The sequence below is a fragment of the Tupaia chinensis genome, unplaced genomic scaffold, assembly GCF_000334495.1.
Source record: "Tupaia chinensis unplaced genomic scaffold, TupChi_1.0 Scaffold000208_1, whole genome shotgun sequence".
Lineage (NCBI taxonomy): Eukaryota > Metazoa > Chordata > Mammalia > Scandentia > Tupaiidae > Tupaia > Tupaia belangeri.
The window spans coordinates 919,661-935,913 of record NW_006159683.1 but is presented as its reverse complement, the minus strand read 5'-3'; the positions used below and the strand labels follow the sequence as shown (position 1 = coordinate 935,913).

Below are 16,253 nucleotides of genomic sequence, written 5' to 3'. Positions count from 1 at the left end.
TGACAAAAATGGAAACTTGATAAAAATTAATATATTACCATTTGGGATTTAAAATAAGTTCATGCTTACTGTAAGTTTAAACCAGAAGAAGAGTATACACTGCAAAGTTCCAACTATCTATTTATTTGGTAAACATATGTTTGAGTACTGACTGTGTTCCATACTGGCTGTAAGCTGGGGAAGTGGGATGGTTTCAGGTTAAGAGTGGCCACCTCGGCCCTTTGAAACTGACCCCAATGGAAGGCTCCACACTGAGCAGAATCACCTTCACTATCCCCTCACATCCAGGTCCCGTGAGGGTGTATCCATTTTATGCTGATTCTTTGGAGTCATTGACATTTGATGAATTACCACAGTACAACAGGAGTGCACATCTATGGGTAGGCCCCCACCCACCTACGACTGAGGAAAGATTAAGGCCTTTCATATGAAGTTCATTACACCAGAAAAACACATAGCAACCAAACCCTCTTCAGCTAAACTAAAAAGCCCATTGAAAATTGTTTTGAAGATACTAGGACATGATGGGAACCAGTAGGTGGCATGGTGGTTAAGGTGCTAGACAGATAAAGCACTGGACACTCCCACATGGCTGACCACAGTTTGAGTCCCGGACCTGATGGCTTGCTTTCTCACTTCCCCTCTCTCTGTGTGTCTCTCTCTGGTCAAATTAAAATAAATGGATGAATAAATTAAATTAAATTAATAATTTCTTAAAAACTATACTAGGACATGATTCAGAAGAGATAGTATTTCCTCAGATTTCAAAAATGAACACTAGGATTGCTGTTCAGCTCATCACTGATTAGCACATAAAGTCGTGAGGCTGTAAGTGAGGCAGGATGAGAAAGACAAGCAAAGAAAGGTTGAGCGGGTTATCTGTTCATTAAACTTCAGTTTAAAACAAAAGTGAGGGCCAGGCAGAGGTACAGTGGCAACACCACTGGACCAACATAAGAAAGTTCCTAGGTTTGCGTCCCTGAACCTCCTTGAGCACGTTGTGTGCACAAGTGCCTGTGATCTAGGCCAGCTGAGGCTGAGGGCGGATCACGGCACAAACATTCTGTTGGGGGTACCTGTCTCTCTGTGTGTCTCTCTGGAAGAAATATATAAGAGAAAGATGAGACTAATACAGACTCATTTCAGAGTCTATCAGGTTTACTTAATATAATACACAGAATTGACTATCCTACATTATTCATTAATACTTCCCAAAGATCATATAAACCTTTTCTTTGGCAACATAAATGTACCTTTTAAAATTTGGCAGACATATTTTCATTAATAAAAATGTAAGATTTTAAATACCTAGATGAAAGTTCTTACACACACACACACACACACACACCTACCAGAAAAACCACAGTCAGCACTCAGTGTGTGTGAAGTCTGACTCACGTGTGATGATGACAGAGCTTTTCAGGTGTGACCTACACCTCTGGGCTGGTTTACCTGGATATACTGCCACAGATGATCGCACAAGGCTGAGTGCTGTGCAGGTACTGAACAGCTTTGGATACTCCTATCAATATGCTGATTCGAATATGCCAGGACAGCGGGGCTGTATCACCCTACAAAAACAACAGCAATTAGTATGGCTGCACTTCCTGAGTAAACACCGTCTCTGCATTCATTACACAGGAGTGCACCGGAACAGACACAGCAAAATGGGGTCAAGTGGGTGAGCAACACTTGTTTTCATTACATATTCCCCTCGACTACTGATGATAATTCTAGGCTTCTTTACAGGCAGTGGAAAGATCCAGCAATTTTATTTATTTACTTTTGACAAATCAGAGATATTACCTTGGCTAACCATTTCAATAGGGATTTTACCTTCCTGTAGGTCCAGTAATTTTTCAATGTTAATTTAATCAAGCCATAGCTAGCAAGGTAACATTCTTTAATAAATCATTAAACAATACTTTAAATTACATGTGGTGGGGCCACAGGTGGCGTGGTGGTTAAGGGCACGGGACTCCCACATGGCCAACCACAGTTCAAGTCCCAGATCTGGCGGCTTGCTTTCTCACTTTCCCTCTCTTTCTCTCTCTTTCTCACTCTGTCCCTCTCTGGTAAAATTGAAATAAATAATAAATAAAGTTAAATAAAATAATTCTTTTCATTTTTTTTTTTTGGAGAGGTTTTTTTTTGCTATAGGGCGCGTGCGCTCGCCAGACAAACAGAGAGAGACAGAGAGATAGAAAGCAGGAAATCACCCCCCAGGGGGGATGGCCACGCCGCAATCCCTTCTCCTCCATTCTCCTCTCGGGATCTTGGGCACGCATGCACACGCGCCCGGCGTGAGTTTAAGCCACCGGGTCCGGGACTCGAACCGCGGTCGACTACGTGGGAGGCCAGCGACATAGCCATTACGCCAACTGCTGGTCCCATTCTTTACATTTTTTTGAATAAATTTTATGTGGCTTAATAGCATGGGTTTATTGCTAATAATCTGCTTTTATTCCCATCCTAACTTAAGCAACCTATTTGGAATCTTCATTTTTTTTTTCTTAAAGACAAGGTCTTACTGTGTTGTGATCCTCTTGAGTCTCTTCTGTGTCATGCTCATCCTCCATTTCTCAAGCAGCTGAGACCATGGATGAGTACCACATCATCCAGCTCTCCTTGACAGGATCCTGCTATGCTGCCTCGTGCAGCCTCCAGCTCATTATCCTTCTGCCCTCAGCCTCCTCAAGTACCTGAGGTCACAAGTGCATGCCACGTGCCTGATCTTTAAGTTGAATCAGGAACAGAATTGGGGCCTCTCAGGGTCAGCGGGTGGCATGATAGTTAAGAGTACTAGACTCCCACTTGGCTGACCATGGTTTGAATTCCAGATCTGCAGGCTTGTTTTCCTACTCTCTCTTTATCTCTCTCTCTCTCTGGAAATATTTTAAAACAGTAATAATAAATAAAGGTAAATAAAATAATTCTTTAAAAAAAAAAAAAAAGAAAAAAGAAAGAACTGAGGGTTCTTATGTTTCCAGCCTGCAGAGCACAGCATCACTGGGCTGGGCCTGAAATAAATTTTTAAATTTAGCCTACAAAAATATCTTATTATGGGACCAGCATTTGTTGTAATGGCTATGTCACTGGGCTCCCATATGGTTGACCACGGTTCGAGTTCCAGACCGAGTAGCTTAAACTCAGGCCAGGCGCATGTGTATGCATGCCCAAGATTCTGAGAGGAGAATGGAGGAGAAGGGATTGCGGGGTGGCCATCCGCCCCTTGGGGGGTAATTTCTTGCTTTCTGTCTTTTTGTCTCTCTCTGTCTTTCCGGCAAGCACACACACCATACAGCAAAAAACTCTCAAAAAAAATCTTATGAGAAATGATCATGTTTACTCAACCTCCTTTTCTTTAAGAGGTCTGTATCATTTTTATGTCTATCTTTTGTATTGAAAGATGCTTTGTTTAATACAATGCAAATTTAAATTATCTGAAAAATAAAGGTAATTGATATAAACTTGCCTAAAATATACAATCATTAAGATGCAAGAATCCAGAAACTCTTCTGGTAATCATATTGTGCAAACACAGTAACTTGGGTATTTATGAAGCCTTCTAGGACTAAGAAATCAGTTCACAGAGAAGTTCTCTCCTTCCTTGGGGAACTTATTCTTGGCTATCCCCTCAGTGAAAACACTTTGGCCTCCCAGATCTCACAGGTTTCAGTAGCTCCCCCTGGGCTTCAAATGGTCAGAGGACCAGGCAGAAAAATAGATATGACTTACTACACAGTGTAATCTGTCAAAAAGTGTTCCGTTTCTCATATATGGATAAACCAGACAGAACTTCTCAGTCTCTGTAAAATATGCAGTCAACTCTAGTATGTTTGGATGATGAAACCTTGAAACAAAAGATTTTTAAAGCCATCAAATTGTTTATTCAAGTAGAAAATGAACAACATTCTTTGTTGGTAGTACGATAACCTAGGGAACAGGTCTAAAGCAGAATATAGAGTCATCGGAAAAGTCATGACACATTTTTTTTGCATAGAAAAATAATACTTCATGACTTTTCTGATGACCCAATAACAGCAGCCAAGTAAGAAGAAGGTGGCGCAGTCGTGATGGTACAGGCAATAGGGGCACTATGCATGATTCTAGAGTCCATATGGGAAGACTCTAGTCATCATTCTAAACCTACCTAAACGCAACAGGCATGCTCACAGGGGCTCCCATGATGCTGGCTGACTGCAGAGCTGAGGGGAGCATTGTGGCATGAAGTCCCTGTCGAGCAGGCCTGTTTGTCTCTCTCTCTTTCTCTCTCACTCTCAATAAATTTAAAAAATATTCATCAATGGTATTTTTCACATAAATTCATAAAAACAATCGTAAAACTTACACAGACCCATAAAAAACCCTAGTCAAAGCAATTTTGAGAAAGAATAAGACTGGAGCCATTCTCTTGCTGTTTTCAAACTACTATATGACAAAGGTATAGTAACAAAAACAGTATGATGGTGGCATAAAAACAGATACACAGACCTATGAAATATAATGAAAAGACCAGAAATAAACTTATAAGATAAGGTCAACTAACCTTTGACAAGGGTGCAAAGGATACATAAAAGGGAAAGAAAAGTCTCTTTAATAAATGGTGTTGGGCGCCGGGCGCGTGTGCGTGCGTGACCAAGATCCTGAGAGGAGAATGGAGGAGAAGGGATTGCGGCGTGACCATCCCCCCTGGGGGGTGATTTCTTGCTTTCTGTCTCTGTGTCTCTCTCTGTCTGTCTGGCGAGCGCATGCACCCTATAGTGGGAAAAAAAAAAAAACCCTCTAAAAATAAATGGGGTTGGGAAAACTGGATATCCACATATAAAAGAATGAAATTAGAGCCTTGTCTCATGCCATACACAAAAACCAATGCAAAATTATTAAAAACATAATTTTAAGATCTGAAACTGTAAAACTCCTAGAAGGAAACATACATTGGTCTTGGCAATTATTTTCTTTAATGTATAATTTTTTTTGTTAATGAAATATTTTTTACAAGAATGAGGAAAGACATTAATGAGAAAAATAGAGAGGCAAGACATTTAGGGGACCAAGAAATGCATTAACAACAGTTGAAGATAACGTGTACAGTATTCTCAACTGGACTGGTGAGAAATGTATACATGATGGAATATTCACTTTGCAAGCTAAGTGACATCTGTGATTTAATGCATAAAAGAAATTGAAATATATATATATATATATGTGCATATATATGTGTGTGTGTGTGTGTGTAAAGCACCTAAAAATAAAATAAAAATAAAAAGACTATACTGAGAAATTATTTCCACTTATTAGGTTAAAGAAAATCAAAAGGTAAGAATAACTAGGTTGATAAGAATTTGGAAAACCAAGCACTCATGTATGTTTGGTCTACGTATCTATTGGTATAATCTCCTGGGAAAAAATGTAGTACTATGTATGGACACACTCATTATCCTATAATTTTATTGATGGGAATTTACCTTACATACATACTCAAACAGGTATGAAACAACATACGTACAAGCTTTCCTTGTTACAGTATTAATTTTGAATAATAAAACATTAGAAAAAAATTTTAAATCCATGAATAACAGAATAGTTAAGTAAGTTGCAGTCTTGGCATTTAATAGAAAATGAAATGAACCAAGTGAACAATGTATTTGTTATATTTCTTGTATAAAAGGAGGAAAATTAAAAAAGGCCATGCTTGCCTATGCATAAACTATTTCTGGAAATATGTACAAGAAGCTGCTATCACTACTGCCTTAGAAAAATCACCTGGGTGGATGGATGATAATCACGGGAGAAAAATCTTTTCTTGGTTTACCCTTTCGCACTTTTGAAATTTCTGTATGTCCTAATCTTATTTTTATAAGTAAATAAAACCTAAAGATAAAACCCTTCTACTATTACTATTTTGGGTTTTATATTTTATTTTATTTTTTATTTATTTCTTCCATGAGAAAAGGAGACACACAGAAAGAGAGAGAGAGAGGGAGAGAGAGAGGCAACCCCAGTAGGATCATCATGCCACAATTCTACCCCTGCCTCGGCCAGCTCAGACCATAGGCATTCACACTGGGAGTCCTCGGGACAGGATGCCCAGACCTTTTCATGTGGTTTCAGTATCGTGGAACCTTGCATTACCACTGTGCCACTGTGGCTAGCCTGGATTTCGTTTTTTTTTTTTTTTTAAATTGGCTAAATGTATATATATATATATATATTTAGCGCTTTTTTTTTTTAGAGGCTTTTGCTATAGGGTGTGCATGTTCGCCAGATAGACAGAGAGAGACAGAGAGACAGAAAGCGAGAAATCACCCCCCAGGGGGGATGACCATGCCACGATCCCTTCTCCTCCATTCTCCTCTCAGGATCTTGGGCACCCACACACACACGCCTGGGGTGAGTTTAAGCGACATAACCATTGCGCCAACTATCGGTCCCCCTAAATGTATATATTATTAGCCTCCAATATCTTTATATCTGGTCCTGGGTATAAAAGAAAAGGGATTTAGTATAATTCTCTCTTCACCTTCCTCCCCTCCCCCCTACTTCATCTATTAGTTCAGAAAACATCTGAAAAGAACATTTTGTGTTTGGAAAGGGTGATGAGTTAACTCCATAGGGTTAGGGGCTTCAGTGAGGAAGGATACACAGCTGCAGATATGAATGTATATGGAAATGAGGTCATTTTAATTTGTCTCCAAGGACTCTCAGACTCATGAATGAATTCCCAGAAGAAAATATGCACATCAAAAGCCTTTGATTTCTTTGTCTAAAATTCTTCCTGAAGAGAACTAAACTGAGGAAACATTTTCTAGACTTAGGATGTCTCTAAGGAAGGAGAGAAATGATAAAACATATAATTCTAATGTTCTAAGAATTATTCAGCTATGTTAGTCACACATGATTTAACCTACTTCCTTGTGACAGTTTCTTGTTAAAATATGTTCAAGTGAATTATGTAAATGGTCTATTTTAAAATGTACTTTAAGGAATATACTAAAGCAGATGTCAAAAATTTACCCTCTATCTAACATCTGACCTACATTTATTAAATGCCAACCATGCCAAGCATTGTGTTGTAAAATCAAAGACGAACAGAGAGAAAACCCAGGCATGAAGAAGGGGAATTACCAGACAAAATATACTCACAGCAGTAAAATTTCAAGCTCAGATAAAAACCTCTTCCACTGTTGCTTACATTGTATTTTTTCCTCCTAAATATCACACAGAAAGACAAGGAAAAAAATAAGTAATGAATCTCTATTCCTGGGATTCATGACCCAGGAGTTAAAGTCCCTCACAATTAAACTTTTGACATAAATGCATATGACCATGTTTCTGCACATAGAATCCTTAGCTTTCATAAAATTTTCAAAAATTGACTAGCCCCAATATGGATTTAGAACCGATGCCCTTGAACTACACATTTCTCATACAATATATCATGTGGCCAAACTTTGTATTCAAATTCTTCACAATATTTTACACTCATTTACGAAATTCAAAAATATTATGTGTCTTAAAAAAAAAAAAAAGTCCAGTCGCAGTTAGAAACTCCCCACGTGATCTCACCAAGGAACCCCACTTGGCGTTACCTGTATTCTGCTTCAAAATCTCACCAATTGGGTATTTGTGACTTGGGCCATTTGGAATGTTGGTTTAAGTATATATTTGCATTAATTTTGAAAAGCTGGGCTTTTAGTACGCAAATGAAAATATAACTCCTTAATTCAAAGAAGCTTATGGAGCTAACCCAGTGCCTTACACATGGAGGTTGACCACAGTAATGAGTTCAATAATTGTACTGGGCACAAACACGGTACCTGGCCCTGGTTTTAGTGCTTTCAGACATTTTACGTCATTGCTTGCCTCTGGGTTTTAGGTACCTAACTTCTACCACAAAGGAGTTAAATTATGTGTGCTCCTAAATCCCATTAGTTGTACAATTCTCTCATTTCCAATTGCTAGACAGGGCAGAGTTTTTATAATTTTGTCCTCAGGAACAAAGAGAGAAAACTCCAACAGGAATTTTAGAAGCTATTTTCCAAGTTAAGTCAGGAAGTCAAAAATAGTAAACCAGGTTAACAAAGCATTTGCAAGAACCACACTATCAGAATTACATTTTTACAAACTCCTTGTCCTGGGAACCAGGCAGATTGAGTCTCAAAAGTCCATTTCTAATTCACTATTTCTAATATTTTGCCAGTCACTTCATCTGCCTCAGGTCACAGTTTTCTTCATTTAAAAACAAAACAAAACAAGACACAAAAAAATGGGGGTAGGGGATAAATTTTAGTGTTTACGCTAACCTAGCACTCTAATATCTTGTTGCTTAAAGTGTGGTCTAGGTGCAAAAAACTTCCGTTTCATTGGGAGTTGGTGAGAAACGCTGAATCTCGGGCTCCTGCCTGACTGGATCTGTTGAATCAGAATCCTCATGGTAAGATGAGGTCTGGTGATTGGGCTGCACATTGACGTTCAGGAAGCAAGGATCGAACACTTCAAGTATGATTTGCCAACCCCGCTCCCCTAAGAAAAGCCATTCAGGGTAATAACCCAACGTTAAAAAACTGCACGTCTTTAAAAAACACTCTATAGTTAAGGCTTCTTCAGATGAGCTCGGGTTTTTCTGATGTGTGTGTCTCTGTGTGTGCGTCTCTGTGTGTTGGGTAGAGAAGTGGGTGAAGATGAAAGCAGAGGGCAAATGTCCAACCATACTTCCACTCACTCCCTGAAGAGGGAATAAAAGTGTGGGGACAGTTGGACTTTCTACAACTCTTTGTGGTCTCTAGATCTTTAACTCTTATTCATTAGCAATTAAATTATTGAAAAGGGCATATATGTCTCATTTCATTCAACCAATAAACATTTTTTGAGCAACTACTATACTATAGCCTACATCCTGTAATAAGGCACTGGGATAAAAAAGATAAATAAGAGCTCTTCAAAGAATGCTACCTAGTCCATGGAAAAAGATGGACCAAAAAAGTCAGTATTACAAGATAATAAAATGAGAGATGCTGTGGCTATGTAGGGTCACCAAAACCATGCTGAAAAGGTCAGAGACAATAAAAGAAATATTTATCTCTGGGACAGGAATGGGAAGGGATCTAAAGGTAATGTCACTCCATTCTAAAGGCAGACTTTTTGAAATAAAATGCCCCCAAAGGAAGTGTGATTTGTTGCAGTTGCAGAGGTAAGAGGAAAATAGACTGCAGGAACCCTTTGGGGATGGAGCCCTGGGACTCAGCTACAAGAGAGTGTAAAGATGAGGCCAGGGACACATTGGCACTAAGAAGAGGCTTGGTTAGGCCATCCCTAGAGCAACCACATTCTATCTGTTGAATGGTTTGATCAGTAGATTCTTTCTTTATTAGACAAATCATCATCTCAGGAATCTTGAGGTGACTGCATAGAATCAGTGGGCAAAGTGCAATTTGGGGAAATGGAGAAATCAGGTTAACATATATATATATTTTTTTTTTTTTTGGAGAGGTTTTTGCTATCGGGCGCATGCGTTCACCAGAAAGAAAGAGAGAGACAGAGAGACAGAAAGTGAGAAATCACTCCCCAGAGGGGATGGCCATGCCACAATCCCTTCTCCTCCGTTCTCCTCTTGGGATCTTGGGCACGCACGCACACACGCCCATTGTGAGTTTTAAGCCACCGGGTCTGGGACTAGAACCGCGATCGACTACCTGGGAGTCCAGCGACATAGCCATTACACTAACTGCTGGTCCCAAGGTTAATATATTTTTAAGGTCCTGAAATCTAAATTGTTTACTAGGAATCTCCTTAGACTACTCTTTTCCTTTCCCAGTCCTATGCAAATCACTAGATTTGCTTTATTTCACCTCATCTCTCTGACGTCCTTTCTCTTAACAACCTCATTGACTTTGGTTTGCAGCAGTGGCTCCTAATACTGGCTACACATTCCAACCACCTCGGGACCTTTGAAAACATTCTGATTCCTGCCACCACCACTCCACCACCACCACTATTCTGACTTAGTTACTATGGAGCTAGTTTTTTAAAAGTTCCCCTGGAATTCTAACATGCAGTTAGTGTTGGTTTAAACCTGCCTATGTTTTAGTTCATGTATCTGAAATATCTTCTTCCAAGCCTTTCTGCTTTCAGTCTAGTTCTTGCCATCTTTTTCCCAACTTCCCTGTCAACTTTTAATCATCCAGCCTGTAATCAAAGTTCCATTTTAAAAATACAAAGCTAAGCCATCACTCTTCTACTTCGAAATCATCCATAGACTTAACCAATCTTTATAGTACCATTTTTGACACAACTTCCCCCTCAGACCCCACTAATGAGCAGTTATTCGTAAGACCCCCGCTTTCCTAAGCGCACCTCCAATCCTTTGCATCCACTCTCTGCTCCACCCAGAATATCATGCTCCTTCACTGCCTGCCAAGATTCTACTTATCCTTCAAACTCCAGCTGAAAGGTCACCTCCTTTTATTCACTCTTCCATTTGTTTCCCATGAAATATTTATTGGATGATCGGCCTGTGCCAGAGACTTTTCTGAATGTTGCATACACACTCTCTTCTGGGTGGAAATAGTTGCTGTCTTTTATGTACTTCCATGACCTTTTGTGCAAATCTCTGTTAAAGTACTTCTCTCATGGCAGTTTAATCATTTTTTTTAACCTGGCTGTTTCCTCTGAAAGACTATGAACTCTGTGAGGGCAGAACTATGCTTTATTAATGAGATGCCAAGCTTACTGAAAAAGTTTAGTAAATGTTTATTAACTGTTAACTAACAATGAAGAAAATAAAGAGCTGCTTTTGTGTGTGTGTGAATAGGTAGCTATCTCTTATTGATTCTTTTTATTTTTTAAGTTTTCTGGGGATTTTTTTTGTAGTTTTTTTGTTTTTATTTTTGTCTTTGTGGTTTTTTTTTTTTCTTTTAGTTTTTGCTATACGATACAGTGCACTTGGCACAAAGAGAAAGATAGAGAGGGAAAGTGAGAAATCACCCTCTGATGGGGATGGCTATGCTGCAATCCCTTCTCCTTCATTCTCCTCTCAGGATTTTGAGCATGCATGCACATGCACCTGGTGTGCTTTTCCAGCGACCCAGTCTGGGACTCAAACCACACACTCGACCATATGGGACCCAGCTGCCTTAACCTCTATGCCACCTGGTTGGCCTATTGATTATTGAATATGATGCCCTACTTTCCTCTTTACTTTATTGGCTGCAGTCATTCTTTAAAAAGCAGTCTGTGGTTAAGGCTTCATCAGATGAGCTTAGGTTTTTTTCAATGTGTAAGTCTCTGTGTATGTTGTTAAAGGGGTGAAGATGAAAACAGAAGATAATGTCCAACCATACTTCCACTCATCCCCTGAAGAAGGGATTAAACCTCTATCCTCCTCCTCTGACGGTTGCTCCTACTTCAGGCCTCCTTTTTCTCACCCTCCTAACTGTAATAAAAGACAATTTATAAAGTAGCAGCAAATGCCAACCTGTGGCTTAGCTGGTGCAGCTGCCTGAAGAAGACAATGCTTATCCTAAAGAGCCGTGGACACCGGAGCAGGCCAGTACAACCTGACTCTCCTACGCAGTCCCAGAGGGTCCTACAGGGCTTTTCAGAAAAGCCTTTCTCATGTAATACATCTGGGATGGGAAGAATTTAACTCTGACATTCCTGTAAGACAGGCATTCATTTTTCAGTCATTTCTCCAATCACCTGAGGTCATATATCTTATTTCCATTTATGAAATTTTATTATTAAATACACCTCTTTACAATGTCGATGAGAATGACACATTTTAATACAAAATATGAGCAAATAAATGGATTTGATATACTGTGATAATAATTCTTTCCATACCTGTTTAAATAATTTAATGGCATATGTTCGGTTTTGAAACTCTACTCTGTATACCTCAAAAATCTCTCCTTCTCCAATTAGGAAATCTTTGTGGAAATATCTAGTTCCATCTATGATGTTCTGAAAGCTGATGGAGGATTTAGGCCATATTCCTTAGGAAGGAAAGTAGGGAGAAGATAAGGTTACCTTTTCTCTTTTTAAGAATCAATGTTCCCATTATAACCAGCACTTCTATATTAGAAACACATCAGAGTCCGGTGAGGGGGTCAGCAGAGAAGGGCCCAGAATCAAAATTCACACGGCATTTCTGTGCATTTCCCTGGGTCTAGATCCCACCATCCCACAGAGCAAATGGCTTTTTAGATATATGAATGGTAGCACTGTGATTTTATCATCTGTCCAAAAGATTAGCAAAGAGCTTAGCTGGGGAAGCTTTTCCAAGATTCTGTTTTCTTGTAAAGTCAACAAATTGTTGCTGATCCATCATGAACCTAAAACTACTAAAAAACGATGAAAGTGGAAATCTTGATATTACTGAGCAATATTCTCCAAGCATGACTGATAGAAACACTTTCCATGAGCCAAATCCTTGAAATGCCCAATTTACTTCCTTGGAGTAAATTAGAAAGATGCTTCAGCTTTAAAAGAAAACAAAAATCATCCAGGCCTTGTGGGACAGTGGTTAAAAGCAGCGCATGTGGAGCCACATCCCACATGGCCAACTGTGGTTTGAATCCTGAACCCCTATGGCTTGAAAAACACGCTGAGTGCAAGTGCATGCATGCCTAAAATCTTGACAGGAATGGAGAAGTGGAGGAGGAAAAGACTGCGGCATGACCACGCTTCCTTGGGAGGTGCTTTCTCCCTCTCTCTCGCTCTTTGGCATGTGCATACACTCTCTGGCAATGACATGGGGATAAAAAGCATCCAAAGTGGAGACTGGGAAGAAGGAAATATTTAATAGTTAATCAAATACAAATTTAAAAGGAAAAACTTGGCTAAGCCTTCCATAGCCCAATTTTGGCTGCATTCCCACAGCTAATACAAAATGCTCTTTAAAAGCATTTAATGTTTGAGTTAGAACTTATTACTAAAGAACCAAAACCTCTTTTTCTCTTTCCTCTTTTTATTTTATGTTATTATTATTACTTTTTTTATTGCCAGAGGGCATGTAAGCTTCCCAGAGAGAGAAAGAGAGAGAAAGCTTTCCACAGTGGGTTCTGGTCATGCCACAGTCCCTTTTCCTCCTTTCCTCCATCTTGTCAAAACTTTGGGCACACACACACACACACACACACACACACACACACACACACACACACCTGGTGTGTTTTGTTAAGCCACTGAGCCAAGATTCCAACCACAATAGGCCATGTGGGATCCAGTTCCCCAAGCACAGGGATGAATTGCTGCGTTACAGAGCCAGCCTAAACCGAAACTTTTATTTAACTTTCCTGATTCATTTTTCAACCAAAGAAGCATCAGATTTAGTGGCAAAGATTAGCTAAGGAAGCCTTAAATCATCTTCAAATTTTATCACAATGGTTTCCGGGTGGGACTAAATTATCCTTCCTACTAATAAAGTAGGAAAGTTGATATGGAAAATAACTGGATTTTTATAGTGACCTTTAGCATTATTCTACAATCATCTCAAAGAATAGGTCCATGCAGTCGCTATAAAAAAGTGTAATACTATATAAAAGCCCAGAACAATCTCTAAAATGTTTTCCCATGATACATAAAAATACCGTTTTACTAACAACAAAATTGCCTCTAAGTAAAGAGACCACAACTATGCTCTTCATTAGCCAGTAAATTTTTAACATAATAACAGTAAGTTATCCATTAGAACTACAAACGCTGATCAAAATTTAAAATATACTCAATGTGAATATAAATGGCTAATGTGTTTACTGGCTATTTCTCCCACTAAATTCACTAAAATGAAAGTATGATTTAAAAAGAAGTTGTTGAGACAGTGTTGTTGACACAAAACTCTGCAAGACTGACTCACATAGGAAGGTTCTGGATTTGCATCCAGAGACACCCGCCCAAACAGGCCAGGTGCACACATACCCATGGTCCAGGACTGGCTGATACTGGGGATGGATTATAATCTGAAGGCCTGTTGTGACTGCTTGTCTCTCTGTTTCTGTCTCTCTCGCTCATGGAAGAAATAAACTTAAAAACTAAAAGTAAAAATACCACATTGTTTGGATCTTCGTTTTTACCTTTTTTGTTATGTTCAGGAATAATGACATTATCCACTGTGACATCGGCTGTTTTCTAAGAGAAGAAATACATACTAAGGTAATTCCATTTCATAAGTCTCAAAAGAACAAAGTTTAACAGAAATCCAAAGTCTCCCCTGGGTACAATAGTATGGTCACTAATTTAGATAAAAGCAATTCTTTTCCTTCAGTAGCATTTATTACCATAGGTATTTAAAGTTTCCATATCAACTGTAAAAGTGAAGTATCAATGCCACAGTCGGTTATAGTCCATTTTAAATGACTTCTTATGCTATAAAAACAATCACTGCTAATTTACTCTAACAAAAACTAACAGAAATATGCAAAACACCAACTAGAAAAAAATAAAATTACAAGCTAAGTTAAGACAAATGTATAATTCACAATATCCTTAGTAGTTCTAAGTCTCGTCTCTGACAGATCACTGAGAGGAGAAAGCTCTTAACTCTTTAAATATTTAGAAATCTCTAATTTCCTAAATCTTCAACTAAATAAAGAATAATGAGGGAACTAAGGCATCTGATGCCTGCAAAAAAGTGCCTGCAAATCCAGTACTTTTCTGCCAAATAGCTTTATTCCTATGCTCAATTATACATGCTAGACATGTCACTGAATTTAAGAGTCATTTTCCATGCACACACACTCTACCTTGGGTAACACATTTGGAAATTCATCTTTCTGATGACTCTGTTCTGAAGGATTCAAGGCTGCTCCTGAAAGAGAAATAGGAGATCTAGATGCAAAAAAAAAAAAGTCCTTAATAAACTTATTTTTTCTTTCTGAGACTGAAAATAAATAACTTGCTAGTAAAGTTTGCTTTTAAAATGCAGTTTCATTCTCATGGAATGGTTACAAGTTTACATATGTAAAAAGCTTTCTAATGATGTAATATTATGCAAACATATTTTTATTCACTGAAAACATAATTAGCAACTCTGTTATAAGACATTAAAATATTGAATTACAGAGTATAAAATTGAAAAAAAAAATCAACACCAGTTTTTCACACATATATTCTAAATTTTTACAATTATGAGATCTTATCTTTTGAGTTGGTTTATTTTTGTACTATCTCATTCTAGAAGGTATTAGTAGTCCGTGTGTGTGTGTGTGTGCGTGCACACGTGTGTGTGACCAACCACAAATACTCACCACTCCATCTCCACATGGAGACTATACCATCTGTGTTATATTAATAGTTCTGTCTGACCTGAGGTAATCTATGTAGCTTCCTACAAAAAATTAAAACCCTGCCACATTTGGTTGTCATTTCTAACAAAAACCACATGTTCATCTCAGTAGATGGTGAAAAAGCATTTGACCAAATCTTATTCATTATTACGATAAAAATCCAAGGAACAAGGGAACTTTCTATTTTGATAAATATCTATGAAAAACTCATAGTTAACATCATATTTAATGGTGAAAGAAAATGCATTCCCATTAAGATTAAGAATGAGTTAAGGATGCCTGGTTTTACCACGCCTATTCAACATCATGCCAAAGCTTCCAGTCAGGGCAACCAGACAAGAAAAGGAAATAAACACTCTGAATTGGGTAGTGTTGTATAAAACAAAATTGAAATCTGGGGCTGTGAGAGCACCAAAAACCACGACCTCTTTGTTGGTTGTTAACAGAGAGGTAATACTCAATCATCACATGAAATGGAAGATTCAGAGTAAGCCATTATTGAAGTTCATGTCAAAACTGGAAAATAACTACAAATCATTAAAATATAAATGCAAAATATGATATGTAATGACACGTATGCTAGCCATGTAATAGTAAGGTTTCACTTTCTTGAATAATCCATTTATGTTTTGAGAGCTGAGATGATGCTTTTACGGAAGTGAAGAAACCACCTAGTGGCAGCAGCTTGAATTGCTAGAATAGTGCCTGAGAGGAAATAAAAGCCCTTTTAGAATAAGACTCAAGAAAATCCAAACCTACAAAGTGATGTCTGGAGGTTGGAATACAGAAGGTCAAAAATTCCTCTAAAATTAAAACCATCCCACAAAACGCAAAACAAGTATAAGGAAAAGTAGACAAAAAGTGGTAATGTGGATAACTGATAAATCTGTCCATGTAAATTATTTTGCATTTTTTTCAGTTAGAAGCTAAACTCCTAGTTCAGTGAGTTAGGATACGCCTGTTCAG

The 16,253-nt window shown here is 38.4% G+C and overlaps 1 protein-coding gene across 2 annotated transcripts in view; it reads right to left on the bottom strand.

Moving 5' to 3' along the window:
* Positions 1 to 16,253, bottom strand: part of IRAK3 (interleukin 1 receptor associated kinase 3) — a 49,152-nt gene that overhangs the window by 16,051 nt on the left and 16,848 nt on the right. For both annotated transcript variants that reach the window (XM_014587373.2, XM_006147277.3), the window contains 6 exons: positions 14,745 to 14,809; positions 14,076 to 14,130; positions 11,845 to 11,996; positions 7,147 to 7,211; positions 3,739 to 3,853; positions 1,453 to 1,571 (listed from right to left, as the gene is read on the bottom strand). In XM_014587373.2, the coding sequence (XP_014442859.1) occupies positions 1,453 to 1,571; positions 3,739 to 3,853; positions 7,147 to 7,211; positions 11,845 to 11,996; positions 14,076 to 14,130; positions 14,745 to 14,809 (571 nt within the window). The remainder of the gene's footprint in view (positions 1 to 1,452; positions 1,572 to 3,738; positions 3,854 to 7,146; positions 7,212 to 11,844; positions 11,997 to 14,075; positions 14,131 to 14,744; positions 14,810 to 16,253) is intronic.